The 16,093-nt window shown below is 32.9% G+C and overlaps 1 protein-coding gene across 3 annotated transcripts in view; it reads right to left on the reverse strand.

The window, feature by feature from the left end:
• The window catches only part of LOC6053561 (long-chain-fatty-acid--CoA ligase 4), a 39,973-nt gene that overhangs the window by 15,436 nt on the left and 8,444 nt on the right, over positions 1 to 16,093 (reverse strand). For all 3 annotated transcript variants that reach the window (XM_038265395.1, XM_038265394.1, XM_038265396.1), the window contains exon 2: positions 11,534 to 11,669. In XM_038265395.1, coding sequence (XP_038121323.1) covers positions 11,534 to 11,669 — 136 coding nt within the window. The remainder of the gene's footprint in view (positions 1 to 11,533; positions 11,670 to 16,093) is intronic.

Here is a 16,093-nt window from a genome sequence, read left to right on the forward strand (position 1 = left end):
TTCTGGATTCGATTGCTTAGTAAAGGGAAGGTAGTGTATCGTCACAAACTGGACCTTATCAAGACACCTTAGGGAGACAACCTATGGAATGTTAACATTAACCTTAACATGTTAACATTAAGTTGAATAATGAACTGTCACTGAATCCGCTTTGTAAATGCCGGCCCCGATACTCTTCAAGGGTGTTCCCCTCAGGAACTGGGAAAGATTTATTTTTTTTACTAGAGTGAACCGGGACTACAGTCTGAATAAACACAGTCGTTTTTGAAGCATTTAATAGCATCAAATCATAAAAGTATTTACACATTTTTCAGGACTGCATCCGCTTTAAATGAAAAAAGAACGATCAAAATCATGGTTGAATCATAATTCTTCACATGTGTCTCGATTCTCCCCAGATGACAGTGTTGTTGGAAAAAGCATCCAACTTTTTTTGTTCCAATTGTTTCAATTCAATCTATCAATCACACTATCTAAACTTAACTTACAACACTCTCCAGTAGCGAAAGAATCCACTAGTAACCAAGAATAACGAAGACGTGCAACGCGCGCAGTTGAACATTCCAGTTTTAAAACGAGCCATAGCCAGTCTGCGCAAAACAGCCTGTTGCCTAAAAGTGCGCCAAATATAGAGCAATATGTCATGCTCTCGCGCTCTCTCATTTATTCACGCTCTCAACGTGCTGTCACCGCGCTGGCTTGTTTACCTTTTGCATCCAGCTGAGTCGGCAGGGGCCTGGGGGTGGCATTTCGCTCTCTCCCAAAAAATGCTGTCAGTTCACGCTCTCAGTTTGAACCAGATTTACCAACACCTCGATACTGCCGCTGCGTATGAATAGGAAGCTCTTTACATGTGTTGAAGTTTTTCTATATGGAGATTTTTTCCCCGACGTTCAGAGGGTCGCTGTAAACGCGACGGGCATTTGAGCGTGGCTCGCAGGCACCATGGGGTATTTCCATATAAGCGAGCGGCCAAAAATATTTTTTTGCTTTTTTGTGACTTTTTTGTGTTGTTTGTACTTAGTATAATGAAAACAAATGAATTTTGATATTTTTCCAAACAAAAAGTTTAATTTTCGATTTTTTCATATATTTGAGGCCACATGCATTAAAGTGGTGAATTTTAATATTCTTGCTCTGTCTATTTGATGCACGGAATGGCGGTTTATGCTATGTTAAAGTTTCTGATTTACGTTCAATCTCCCTCCCCTTCTTCTTGAGTTAAAATCCACCTCTCTTTGAATGAATTTCTAATTTTAATAAACGTACCTAAGTACCAACAAAGTCATGAATATCAAATCAATTTCAAAACATGCATAGTAGGTACATTATTTCTTCCTCCGCAGGTAAAATAATATGCTTTTAACCAAGCGTGTACGCGAAATCATTAATTTTCCTGCATGAATCAAAATATTCAAAATGGCATAACTCAAAAAGTGCACATAAGTGCACTTTGAAATTTAGAGACAAGTTAGGACATGGTTCAAATTTTAGGCTGCAAAATTTTCAGATCGCACAAATGCACACAAAAAAAGTACTCCATTAACAAAGTTGAAAAAAACTAAATTTTGAATAATAATCCAGCTTTTTCGGTGCATGCAGCTCTGCTGAACATAGTGCGTTGATTTTGTTAACGTGAGCTTATATTCGAACAAAAAGCTCCGCGATATTTAAATAAAAATTATCCGCTTGAAATCGTCTACCTGTTCAATGAACAGGTTGAACAGGTGGACGAGTCGCCTCTGTATTTTTACTATTTTGTTATTTTCGCATAAAACCGGATGTTCGATAAGTGGCCACACATCTATTAAAAATGATCATGTTATATATCGTTTGATAGATAATCAAAAGAACTTTTTTTTTTTGAAAAGGTCTACCCAAACCGGAAATGGATTTTATTTATATTTTTTGATTTGGTTCAAACTTTGTGGGGGCCTTCCCTATGACCAAATATGCTATTTTGCGTCATTGGTTCACCCATACAAGTCTCCATACAATTTTGGCTGCTGTCCATACAAAAATTGTATGCAAATATTCAAACAACTGTAATCTTTGAGTGAATTTTCTGATCAATTTGGTGTCTTCGGCAAAGTTGTAGGTATTGTTGAGGACTTTTGAGAAAAAAATAGGTACACGGAAAAAAAATTGCAGATTTTTTTTTTTTAATTTTTATAGCACTAAAACTCAATTTCCCAAAGTAAGTATTTTTTGATTTTCGAGATTTTTTGATATATTAGGGGACAAAAATCCGCAACTTTTGAGCCATAGAGAAACATGGTCAAAAAATCTGCCGCCGGAAAAATTGAAGTTTCATGCAAAATCAAATTTGTCATTATTTTTTAATGCAAAACTGAATTTGCAATCGAAACGTATTTTACAGATTTTTATATAAAGGGCTCCGTTTTCAAGATATAGTCACCGAAAGTTTTATTCTAGCGAAATATTTGCAGTTTTTCAATTTTTAAAAATAGTGACCATGAGTGACCGTTTCTAAAAATATTTTTTAGAAAAGTTCAGAAAATTTGCTATAAAATTGTCTAAGAGACATTGAAGATTGGACTTCGGGTTGCTGAGATAGAGCCGCTTTAAGAAAAAGAAACGCGAAAATTGAAGTTTTCTAAATCTCACCAAAACAACCCACCATTTTCCAATGACGATATCTCAGCAACTAATGGTCCGATTTTCAATGTTAATACATGAGACATTTGTGAAATTTTCCGATCTCTTCGAAATAAATATTTTGAATTTTTTTGAAATCAAGACTAGCATTTTAAATAAGCGTAATATTCAATGTTGGCCCCTTTAAAATGTTAGTCTTGATTTAAAAAAAAATAAAATATTTTTTTCAAAAAGATCGGAAAATTTCTCAAATGTTTGTGATGATTGAAATATTTTTTCTTTCAATATGAGCAGAGGGTCCAATTAGTTCAAATATTGGGAAAAAATATTTAAAATTATTCTTAAGCAAGATAATATTGTTTCAACAACTGCTCGAGATTTCTCGATTTTGACGAATTCCTGACTTTCCCGGTTTTCACGATCTAAGAGGCCATCCTGTAGAGTTTATCTTGCAGCCGAGATGTAAAAAAACTAGGAAATGCAACTTTAAACATTTGTATCTCAGCTGATTTTTAAACATATTTTGATGATTTATGTTACATTTGCAACAATAGATTCATTAAGCCTAAGTTATAGAGAAAATGGCATATCTCTCTGTGTGTGTGTGTGTGTTATTTAAAAAAAAAAATTGATGGTATAAATAATAGTTTGATGCATGGACATAAATTTACCTAAGATATTATTTTTGCAAAATGGAGGATAAAATTATAGAAATTGTATACCATGAAAATTAAAAGTATTTATGTTGGATCTACCATTGTGAAGATAATTCTAGAGATTCTTCCCGATAAAATTTAGCAAGAATCATCTAAACTGGATAATATTTGACTGACAATTTGCCGTCTGGAACCTCTTGGGACTGCTTGTGTAAATTTCCTAAACTTCAAAAGATTTTTTTGCTTCTTGTTTGTAAATAAATCAACCTTGAAATCGGACAGTTTTTTCTTACACTTTCGGATTTTTAAAGATTTTTGAAATGTAACAAACGCTAATTACGATGGTTTAAATTTGGGGTGATTGTGAATTTTAAAAATAACCTCCAAATTTTTTTTTAAGTATCACCTTGGTTTATGAATGTTCCCCTTTAAAAAAAAATAAAAACAAGAAAATGGAAAAAAAAATGTTTTAATGACTTGTGATAGATACACAATGATTTTTTTTGTAAATTTGGAAGGTGTATTTTTGGAATGTTTCCACTTTTATGATGCAATTTTACATCGAAAAATTTTACATGAAAAAATTACATTACACCAGAAAAGAGGTAAAATTACACATTTTCAGAGGCAAAATTACACTTTTTCTGACATAAAAGATGTACCTCTTCCTAGATGTAATATTACCAGTTAGAGGTGGGCAAAACCGCTCTTTTTTAGGAGCCGCTCATTTTCGTTCGCTCATCAAAAGAGCCGCTCTTTTGAATGGCTCTTTCGCTCTTTTTTTTCAAAATAGAGTTGAAAAGGTTATTTTTAAGAATGGTGTGATTTTTATAGCTTTTTCACATTGGAATTATAAAAATTATTTGAAATAAAAACAAGAAGATGCCCTTGAAAACCATAGGTCTTGAGCGGTCTCTATGTCATTATTTCAAAAAAAAGTTTATTTTAGTAATATTTTAGTAATAATTTAAGAAATTTGAAATGCTCAAATTGTATTTTGCTAATGAAATATTAAGATTCAGCTCTGAAAATGCCATTAACCAGCCATTTTTATCCTAAAGTATTTGAAAAAGTTCACAAATGGACAATGTTGGGATTAATGTTTGATAAGCATTGAAATATTTAAAATTGCATTTTCAATTCTCAAAACCAAATTTTACCCTGCAATTTGCTGGAAATTCAAAAATTATATTTTTAACAAGATTAAAAATCATTCCATCTTGAAACGGTTCTTTCAAAAGACCGGGGTTTAAAAAAGAACCGCGGTTCTTTTTTTTTGTGAGCCATGGTTCGTTCGCTCTTTATAGTGAACCGGCTCTTTGAGCGGCTCGCTCTTTTTTTGCCCACCTCTATTACCAGTATTGTTTTACTGAGTATATGTTATGCAAGACATAACTGAAAATATTGGTTAAACTTTATTGGAAAAAAAGCTGAAACAAATGGGAGCTTTGCTAGTAGGTCCAAAATAGGGACATCTACACTAAGTACCGGAGGTCGCAAGGACATTTTGAACAAAACTATGGTCCAGTTACGAGTTGAACATTTATCAAATCGCTATACGTCTTGGAAATTCATGTCCCAAGCCACAATAATGGTTTTGTAACGTCTTTTTTTTCTCTCACTCTGAACGTGATACCTCTGGTCCTTTCCATTGGCCATAACCGTCCAGAAGCCACGCACCGACCGCTTCAACTCCTCTTCAGCTGGAAGAGCCATCGCGGTAGAGACGTTATTACCATAATGCGAGAACAGAAAAAAACGACAAAACAGCAAAAAATAAAGAAGCCCTCGCCGCCGCACAACCTTGGCTTATTTATACTTGGCGGGAGAGCCTTGCAGGCAAAACCACCGCCGGTGGTGGCCTTCCGGTTGTTTGCAGTTGAGCCAAGTTGGTGAACTGCAAGTTTTTGTGTGGCAGAGAATTCCGGGTAGTTTCGTTTAGATGTAATGACGCAAGTTTTGTAGATAGAAAAAAAAGATATTTTTTTAACGAAGACTTCTCAAGAAATCCAAAAACAACCTTCCAGAAAAAAGAACGCAAGTTCTTCAAGTTGGACATTGTACCTGGCAGAGTGGCCGCCAGCTTAATTGTCATTGGAAGTTTGCGCTTTGCAGATAAGACGAGGCGTTTAGTGTGTTTTATGGCACTTGTGTGTGTGTATTTTTTTATCACTAAAACAGCCTTTTCGCTTGGTGGAATTTGTAACGAACGTGGTGGCAATTAATGGATTCTCGCCGAACTGCGTTGACGCCACCAGTGACTGATGTACGTACGGGGTTTGGGGAAGTAAATTTGCGATTTGGAATGATTTATTTGATTTTGGAGCAGATTTGATGTTATCTAGCACTGATTGTGATTAGGAACAAGGAAATGATCATTAGTCGATATTTGGTTTGAAAATAACATAACTTCAATTCAAAATTCAAGAAATTACAATTTCAAGAAATAAAAAAATTAAACTAAAAATGTGAAAAATAAAAATCAAATTTTAAAGTTCTGAAATTCTGAAATGCCATCATCTAAAATAACAGATTTTTAATTTGGAGAATTGTTGGACTCATATTTATACTCAAATTTTGAGAAAAATGAAAAATTCGTGATTTTGGCATGGACTTTGGATAATCGGGTACCTACTAGCTGTAACTATTTTTTACAAGTCTTCAGATTTTAAATTATTATTAATTTTTTATTAGACTTTTGGGATTATCAAACTTATGAATTTTTAAAGTATTCAAATTTTGTAATTTACATAAGTATTTTTTTTATTTTATTCTTTATTTGATTATGTATTTATTTTTCTATTAAATTTTCTCAAATTCAATAAATTTTCAAAATTTCAAAACAATTCTAACATTCAAAAACGTAGAAATTTTAAATTTTTGAAATTTAACAAAGACAATTTTTGTTTGCTTGCATTTTCTTTATTAAATTAAAAAAAATTCTATGTTTTGGAATGTTAGAATTTTTAAAATAAAATAAATAAAAATATTTATGTTAATGATAAATTTGAATACTTTAAAAATTAATAAGTTTTAATTTCAAATTTGCGAAAGTAGGAAAAACCTAACAATGACGAAAGATAATAATTAGACGTTACAAAACATGCCTAATGCAAAATGAAATACATAAAAATGAAAAAAAAAAAATAACAAATAAAACAAGAGAAGTCAATCTTTTCAAACAACAAAAGTTGCTCGAAATAACCTGCTGAACTTAATGAATTAAATTGAAAAAAAAAAATAGGCAGTAGAGCAACTCTCTACGAAATCGGCCGATTCCTACCATTTTTATTTTTTGTATTTTTTTATTTGTCTCAAACTTTATGGGGGCCTTCCCTATGACCAAAGAAGCTTTTTTGTGTGATTGGTTCACCCATACAAGTCTCCGTACAATTTTGGCTGCTATCCAATGTTACGTAAATATTCAAACAGCTTTTGAGTGAATTTTCTGATCAATTTGGTGTCTTCGGCAAAGTTGTATTTATTGTTGAGGACTATTGAGAAAAAATAGGTCACGGAAAAAAATTGCAGATTTTTTAATTAACTTTTTTTTTTATAAAAACTCAATTTCCCAAAATATGTATTTTTTTTGTTTTCGGGATTTTTTTAAATGTTTTAGGGAACAAAAACACGCAACTTTTGAGCCATAGAGAAACATGGTCAAAAAATTTTCCGCCGAGTTATGATTTTTTGAAAAATAGCGGTTTTTGTAAAAAATTTAAATTTTATGTAAAAAAAATCGAAATTTTATGTAAAAAAAATTTACGTAATTTTTTAATGTAAAATTGGATTTCCAATCGAAAAGAACTTGACAGAAAAAGAACAACCCACCATTTTGTAATGTCGATATCTCAGCAACTAATGGTCCGATTTTCAATGTTAAAACCTGAAACATTCGTGAAATTTTCCGATCTCTTCGAAAAAAATATTTAGAAAAAAAATTAAATCAAGAATTGCATTTGAAATGGGCGTAATATTCACTGTTTGGCCGTTTTAAATTGTTAGTCTTGATTTAATAATTTACAAAATATTTTTTTCAAAAATATCAGAAAATTTCACGAATGTTTCATGTTTTAACATTGAATATCGGACCATTAGTTGCTGAGATATCGACATTACAAAATGGTGGGTTGTTTTGGTGAGACAATTTTTCAATGTTTCTTTTCCTTAAAGCCACTGTATCTCAGACAATTTTATAGCAAATTTACTGAACTTTTAAAAATTTTTTTTTTTTTTTTTTTGAAATAGTCGCTAATGGTCACTTTTTTTGAAATTGAAAAACTGTAAATATTTCACTAAAATTAAACTTTCAGTGGTTATATCATGAAAACGGAGCCCTTTATCAAAAAATCTGTAAAGTACTTTTCGATTTCAAATTCTATTTAACGTAAAAAAGTTACGCCAAAACAAAATTTTGCATGAAATTTCATTTTTTTCAAAAAATCACTTTAAAAAAATCATAACTCAGCGGCAGATGGCTATGGCTCAAAAGTTGCGGATTTTTGTCCCCTAAAACATATCAAAAAATATCGAAAATAATAATAATAATAACTCGTATTTTGGGAAAATGAGTTTTTGTGGTAAAAGCTGATTAAAAAATCTGCAATTTTTTCCCGTGTATCTATTTTTTCTCAACAATACCTACAACTTTGTCGAAGACACCAAATTGATCAGAAAATTCATTTAAAAGTTACAGCTATATGTACGTACCATTTTTGTATGGACAGCTGCCAAAATTGTATGGAGACTTGTATGGGTGAACCAATGACGAAAAATAACTTATTTGGTCATAGGGAAGGCCCCCACAAAGTTTGAGCAAAATAAAAAAATACAAATAAAACCCATTTCCGGTTTTGGTAGAGAGTTGCTCAGCTAAGCTTCACAGTCACAACGTTCTACATATTAACACTTTTGTGATCATTCCCGGTCCCAGAATTCAAATCGTCGCCGTCGTGCTAACTGGTCATATGTGCATTTTGGGCCAAATTGAGATTCCAATCCTGAGATATTCAATGAAATCCGAAAAAACTAGTCGTGCTATCTTGTCACTCCCTGAAAAATGATGTAAGTGCGACAACTGGCCAAAGGGATTTCAGGTCAGAAAGCGTTTGACGCACGTACAAGTTAGACTACCCACGGCGTCTTTTTCAGGGGGGTAGTATTTTTTGAGAAATAGCAAGAAAACTGTCATATACATATGAAAGTGTGGAACATCCCCGTTCATTTGCGGGGCGAACGAAAATCTTTGGTCGGGAAAAATCAAAGTTATCCTCATTTGAAGTTTTTGAACATTTTTCCTATGGGGCCAAATTTCGTCTATTTCAATTTAGTATTGTTATAAGTCTACATGGGCATGATTTATGGTTCAGATCATATGATTTCTTATGGGAAATGATGCAAGGAACATTTTTCCTGAAGCACGCAAAGTGATTGAAAATAAGGGAAAAAAGTTATAAAGGTTTTATTGAAAATTTGGGAGATTTTCTGATAAAATTGCACACCCCTTTCCCAAAACCACAATGTTTTTGATATTCAGATCATTATTTCGATGAATTCTTTTTTGAGAAATGTTTCTGGACCCATTGAGTATATAAATCACTACAGAAAAGTGTAATTGGTTGGGTTTAAGCTCAACTGTATGTCACATTTATGAATTTTGGATTTCACCGAATCAACATATTTTTGTGTTTTGGTTATAAAATGTACCGTTTACATTAAATTTTCACTTTTTTTTGTGAGTACATGGTCCACATGATATGTTTTGTATCTAATTGAGACATGCAGTGTAAATACAATCACAGGGTTTCTATTTCTATGCCTTTTGTTAATTTGTATTTCCATTTGGGCTATATTATTTGTATTGAAACTACAGAGTTGAACTTGCAATTATTGGCAATAACATAAATATTGCGTAAAAATCATTAAAAAGTTTAAATGTATGTAAATCTATTAATTTAATCTCAAATAATTGAGATTAACATACTAAACAAGTCTGGCATCCAAATTTGAAACAACGAACAATACAACAATTAAATTGTTTTGCTAAAAAACACACCAATAATTGATCACAGTGGCAGTGCGTGGCCGAATGGTTACGATGTCCGCTTTGGGTTCGATTCCCATCTGCTCCAACCTTCCATCGGATGAGGAAGTAAAACGTCGGTCCCGGCCTTGGTTGTTGTTAGGCCGTTAAGTCATTCCAGGTGTAGGAGTTGTTTCCATGCCATAAGTACAAACAACACACCAAACCAAGCCTACTCCGGTGGAATCGCTGGCGGCGGTTGGACTCGCAATCCAAAGGTCGTCAGTTCAAACACTGGGGTAGAAGGTTCCTTGGAGTAGAAAGAGGTTTGGGTGCTCTCCCCATTCAAGCCTTCGGACTCCTAGGTTCGAGCAGAAACTTGCAATAGAGACCACAAAATACCTGGGGTCGTTAATGTGGATGGTTTGATTTGATTTTGATTTACAATATTATCACCTGACCTCAATATAAGTACGAGATCTCTTGTGAGGTTTAATAAGACTAATACAAATGTGAAAATCTAATGGAAACGGTACATTTTATAACAAAAACAAACAAAAATATGTTGATTCGGTTGAAATCCAAAATTCATAAATGTGACTTACAGTTGAACACAAACCAAACCAATTACACTTTTCTGTAGTGATTTAAATACTCACTGGGCCCAGAAACGTTTCTCAAAAAAGAATTAATCAAAATAATGATCTGAATATCAAAAAAATTGCGGTTTTTGGGAAAGAGGTGTGCAATTTTATCATAAAATCCCCCAAATTTCCAACAAAACCTTTATAACTTTTTTCCCTTATTTTCAATCACTTTGCGTGCTTCAGGAAAAATGTTCCTTGCATCATTTCCCATAAGAAATCATATGATCTGAACCATAAATCATGCCCATGTAGACTTATAACAATACTAAATTGAAATAGACGAAATTTGGCCCCATAGGAAAAATGTTCAAAAACTTCAAATGAGGATAACTTTGATTTTTCCCGACCAAAGATTTTCGTTCGCCCCGCAAATGAACGGGGATGTTCCACACTTTCAAATGTATATGACAGTTTTCTTGCTATTTCTCAAAAAATACTACCCCCCTGAAAAAGACGCCGTGTACCGTAAACATTTGTAATTATAACTCGGGACTCCAGAAACCAACTTCAACCAAACTTCGAGACAATGCACACAAATGGTCAGCCAAACAAAACGTGTTGTTCATTGTTTACACTACGTGCTTTCGTTTTTGTTTATTCAAGGTCAAACATTAAAACGCGTTTTTCTCGGAACGTCAAAATGGCGGGTGCGACAAGATAGCACGACGACGTCGAAATATGTATGCAAAAAATTTAATAATGTACAATTTGATTGAAAATACAAAAATAAGCTGTACAGAGTAACTCGGCAAAGTTGTCATTCAACGTCAGTCTGAGAGCTAGACCATATGGGAAGGGCACGTACCCACCCAAGGACATGCGTGCAGGTGTAAATTTTCCCACAAACTCCTGTATGATGTACATTAGATCGATGTGAAACCATCACACCTGTACGTAAACCTCTATTATTGATGGCAAAGGATAAGTAGCTGAACATCCATCACTCCTCCTAAAACTACTTCTAAATTGCTCGCATGAGCTAAACCTGGCTCGCAAAGTCACGTTTTCACGTCGAAAAGTGCAGCGTCAATGCAAATGCAGCCGCGTTTAAGCACATGGAATGCCGCGTGAACACGTGAGTAGGTGTGAAGAAAAAATCCGCACAGGATAATTCCCTGCCATATTTTATGGCGCAACGACGTGCAGGGTTTCTGTTTCGCAACCCCGTTCCGGGAATAGCTCCGCAACCTTTCTCAAATTTGAAACAATTCCGCGCACGTTTCGCCGGCATGCAAAAGGTCAGTTTACAAACAATCTTTTTATTTTTGTGTCGGCTAAATCCTGTCTTTTGATAGCACCTAAGCTTCCCGCCACTGGATTACACTGGATTTTTTTTCGCAAATTTGCCTTAAACTCCTCAGAAAATCCCCTTTTCTTGGCACCGTCTGCGTGGCGGTGCTTATCGGTGGTGGTATTTCCCAAAAATAGAACATTTCACCGCATGAAACGCATGTTATCGCAGATAATCCTCGACGGTATCCGGCACCGATAATAACCCACAAGCTCAGGTGACTGTTTTATCCAACATTTAGATTCACTCATTTTTTTTTTTTATTTTTTTTTTTTCGTCATTGGAATTAAACCATTACCTTTACGCGTTTAGCCAGCGCTCTCCGCTTCCAGGGTCGCTGCAGGATCAGGTAGATCGGCATCGTGATGATGTCGTACACCATGGCGATGATCTTGATCGCCCCGATGGCGGTCTGCACCCAGAAACTTTCCATGCTGTTGAGGGAAGAGGAAGGGTAAGAAAGAATGCAAAATTAATATGTTGATTTCACGTTTACGGTTATTTTAAGAAGCTTAGAAAAAACATGAAAAAGAAGGAGATACTAGAAAAGCAGGTGAAAATTATGAAGAAAATGAATTGATACATGTGAATTAGGTTGTCAATTTTCACATAAATGTCCCATATGCAAAACAGTATAAAACACGCAAAACAATTGCTAAAACTTGAGAAAAAACGATATTTGCTCAGGCTGCGGAAAAATTATCTGGAATCGCTATTTTTTCGCTAGTTATTAGAAGTTCAGCAAAAAAGTTTGTTGTACTAAGTTGATTTTGCCAGAATCAGCAATTTCGCGAGAGATCGGAAAATGCTGTCAAATTCTAAAATCAACAATATTGTTCTGCTGGTTTAGACAGATAACCCGATTTCGTTATTTTTTATTCAACTTTTTGTCACTAAAACTTGATTTGCTAAAAATACTGTTTTTATTTATTTTATTTATTTTTTTTTATATGTTTTAGAGGACATCAAATGCCAACTTTTCAGAAATTTTCAGGTTGTGCAAAAAATCTTTGAGCGAGTTATGAACTTTTGAATCAATACTGATTTTTTTCAAAAATCGAAACATTGGTCGCAAATTTTTTTTAATTTCATTTTTCGATGTTAAATCAAATTTGCAATCAAAAAGGTACTTTTGAAATTTTGATAAAGTGCACTGTTTTCAAGATAAATCCATTTTTAGGTGACTTATTTGAAAATAGTCGCAGTTTTTTTCATTTTTTTAAATTAGTGCACATGTTTGGCTTTAACTTGAAAACAGTGTTCTTTATAAAAATTTCACTTCAGTACTTTTTGATTGCAAATTTGATTTTACATCGGAAAATGAAGCTGAAAAATTTTGTGACCAACATTTCACTTTTTTTTTGAAACAACAGTATTGATTCGAAACATAACTCGGTCAAAGTTTTTTTGAGCAAGCTGGAAATTTCTGAAAAGTTGGCATTTAATATCCCCTTAAACGTATAAAAAAATAAAAAAAATAAATAGAAATTGTGTTTTTTGCAAATCTATTTTTGGTGACAAAAAGTTAAATTAAAAATCGCCAACTTTTTTTACCGTGTATCATCTTTGTGTAGTCCTCATCCATACCTACAACTTTGCCGAAGACACGAAATCGATAAAAAAATATTCTAAAGATACGGATTTTTGAATTGTCATACATCATTTTTGTATGGACAGCTGCCAAACGTGTATGAAAAATTAAATGGACAAACTAATGATGCAAAAGGCTTCTTTGTGCATTCCAAAAGCACCAAACTAGTTTCAGCCGAATTAAAAAAAAAAAACAAAAATTAAAATTAAAAAAAGTCCGATTTCGTAGAGAATTACTCATATGGGACATTTATGAGAACAAAAGTTGCAATGAAACAAAAAAATATACTGATTTCCATTGGAAACCAAGCAAAAATAACAGATTTTGAAGAAAAAATCAAAGCTGGTTATGTCACAGACATAACCGCAATAGCGAAGTTCAAAAAAAACATAACTCTGCGGCAACATTTTTCCATACTTTTCTATAAGGCCGTTGTAAATAATTTTTGAAATTTATGTCCCTCGACTCTGGTCGAGGTCGAGGGGCAAAAAAATAAAAAAATATAATAATTGAAATTACAAGTCATGGTCTCAACATTTCAATGAAATAAGTTTAAAAAAATGCATTTTACTCCTGCCCAGTTGTTTTGCAATCATTGGTTTAGTATTTAAGAGATTTTTTTTTTTCGCCGAAAAAAAAACCTTTCTGCGGTGCTGTACATTGGATTTTGACAAAAATTCAAAATATTTAAGATCGATCCCAGACATGCTAAATATGATTTTAAATGCAGGAAAATGCATATCAAATTGTTTTCAGTTGGTTAGACTGCTATTTCCTCTGAAATTTTGAAGTTTTAAAAAAAATATTTTTCTTGCCCCCTGATTTTTTTGAATGGGGGGGGGGAGGCGACATAAACTTTGCAAAATATTTGCAACGGCCTAACTTAAATATTGCGGTTTTTGTCCCCCCGAAAAATATAAATAAAATATTCAAAAATACGGATTTTGGAAGATTAAAGTCTTGTAAACAAAATAAAAAAAAATCGACATTTTAGGCCTATATTTCTAAATAGTTCTCACTAATACCTACAACATTGCCGAAGAAACCAAATTGATCATAAAATTTCCTTCAAAAGTTACATATTTTTGAATATTTACGTACCATGGCTTCTTTGTTCATAGGAAAACCCAAACAAAATGAATAAATATAAAAAAATAAAAAAAAAACAAAAAAAACTGGACAAAAATGTAATAATTTCACATGGGACAAGTATGCGATTCTAGGCAGTGTTGGAGTTTGTAAGGGGATTTGAATCATTTTCATATATTTTTCATTTAAACATTGTGAGAAAAATAAGGGGGCAAACAAATGTCTCTAATACATACACCCTTTTTTTTTTAATGATTGAAACAAATTTTAGAACGGATTTTATGTCTATTTCTAATCAAATTGCTACACTTTTGCCTAACTATTTTTTTATTAATTATGGATTTTTTTGTGGTTTTTGGCAATTTCTATATGACAGGTTTGGTTTTATGTCTCGTAAATATTTTTACCGGAAAGCTCGTACAATTTCTCATAAGTTTGCCTGTGACAGCTTTTTGATTTGCCTCGTTTTACTATTACCGTAACCCGGGCAGACGGTAATAACTAAATTAATAATATTTTAATAACAAATCCTGTTAAAATAACAAAAAATGTTATTATTTTATCCTGAAGTTCAACTTCAAGAAGAAAAAATAATAACAGTTTCTGATAAAATAACAAAATTTGGTATTGAGGTGATAATATATTGAAAATGTTTAATAACACGCTGATAAGAGGAAATGTTATACATTTCAAAAACCCTCCTAATAACAAAATTTGTTATTCGTTCGGTATACTGACTTAGAAATAAAATTACCACAAATCGCACAAATGGAAAAGTTTCTAAGTGTCCATAACACAATCTGTTATTATTTTTTCTTTTGTTAAATATGTTTAGATCTTTGGGATAATTTTGTCTAATTTCGTCGGGGTCATTATTTTGGCCATGAAATGGAGCTAAAAATATTCTGAAAAGTTGAAATTTTTAAAGTTGACTTTTTTAATTATTTGATACACCCCCAAAAGGACTTTGTTTAAAATGGTTAGAACTATGGGATAATTTTGACGAATTTCGTCGGGGTCATTATTTTGGCCCCTTAAGCTAAAATTATTCTAAAAAGTTGAAATTTTGAAAGTTGATTTTTTTAATTATTTGATATACCCCCTAAGGGACTTTGCTAAAATTGGCTAGAACTATGGGATAATTTTGACCAATTTCGTCAAGGTCATTATTTTGGCCATGAAATGGGGTCCTTAAGCTAAAATTATTCTGAAAAGTTGAAATTTTGAAAGTTGACTTTTTTAATTATTTGATATACCTAAGGGATTTTACTAAAACTGGCTAGAACTATGAAATAATTTTGACCAATTTCATCGGGGTCATTTATTTCACCATGAAATGGGGTTTCAAGCTAAAATTAATCCGATAAAATTAACTTTTGAGAGTTAATTTTTTTTTATGTTGTTATATTACCTAACGGAATTGATTTATTCATTCAGAATTTTTGAAGTGTGAATAACAAAAACTGTTATTATTTTCACAGAGTCAGGAAGTCGGAGCTGACGTTGAAGTTCGAGCTGGAGTGAGACCTCGGAGACTGCATCGGATTCAGCTAATTTTCAACAACTTTTACTTGGAGTCGGAATCTGTGAAGTCGGGTATTTTTGGAGAGCTGAAGTCGTCGTTGACGTCATATCCTGCATCCAGAGTCGGAGTTGTCTTCAAAGTATGGATTCAAAGTCGCTTGGAGGTACCCGACTCTGCAGCCCTAACTAGTACAGAGAATTAAGGCAACTGCAGGTTTATTTGCAAATTACAAATAAACCAAAACAATAACTTTTTTTGTTATGGAGACAAACCAGTTCAATAACATTTTTTGTTATTGTGCTGCTCCACCTCTCCGCACAAAATAACAAATCTTGTTATTCCTTCATGATTCCTTCTGTGTTATTGGTTTGTTATTGCAATAACAACATAATAACAGTTTAAGTTATTCTTCGAACAAATCTTTGTTATTGATTTTTGTTATTTTAACAACTAATCCGATCATCCCAATAACATATTTCGATCTTCTCACAATATCAAAAAGTGACCTTCCCAAGTTATTTCCGTCTGCTCGGGAAGCTAATTTACTATCCAGGTTTTTAACAAACTGAAAAAAATATTCTATTTTCAGTTATTAGCAATGTAATTAAGCTCCAATTGAAATGCTGTCAAAGACAACGTATGTGAAATTTGAC

This window comes from Culex quinquefasciatus, chromosome 3 (genome assembly GCF_015732765.1).
Source record: "Culex quinquefasciatus strain JHB chromosome 3, VPISU_Cqui_1.0_pri_paternal, whole genome shotgun sequence".
Taxonomy (NCBI): Eukaryota; Metazoa; Arthropoda; class Insecta; order Diptera; family Culicidae; genus Culex; species Culex quinquefasciatus.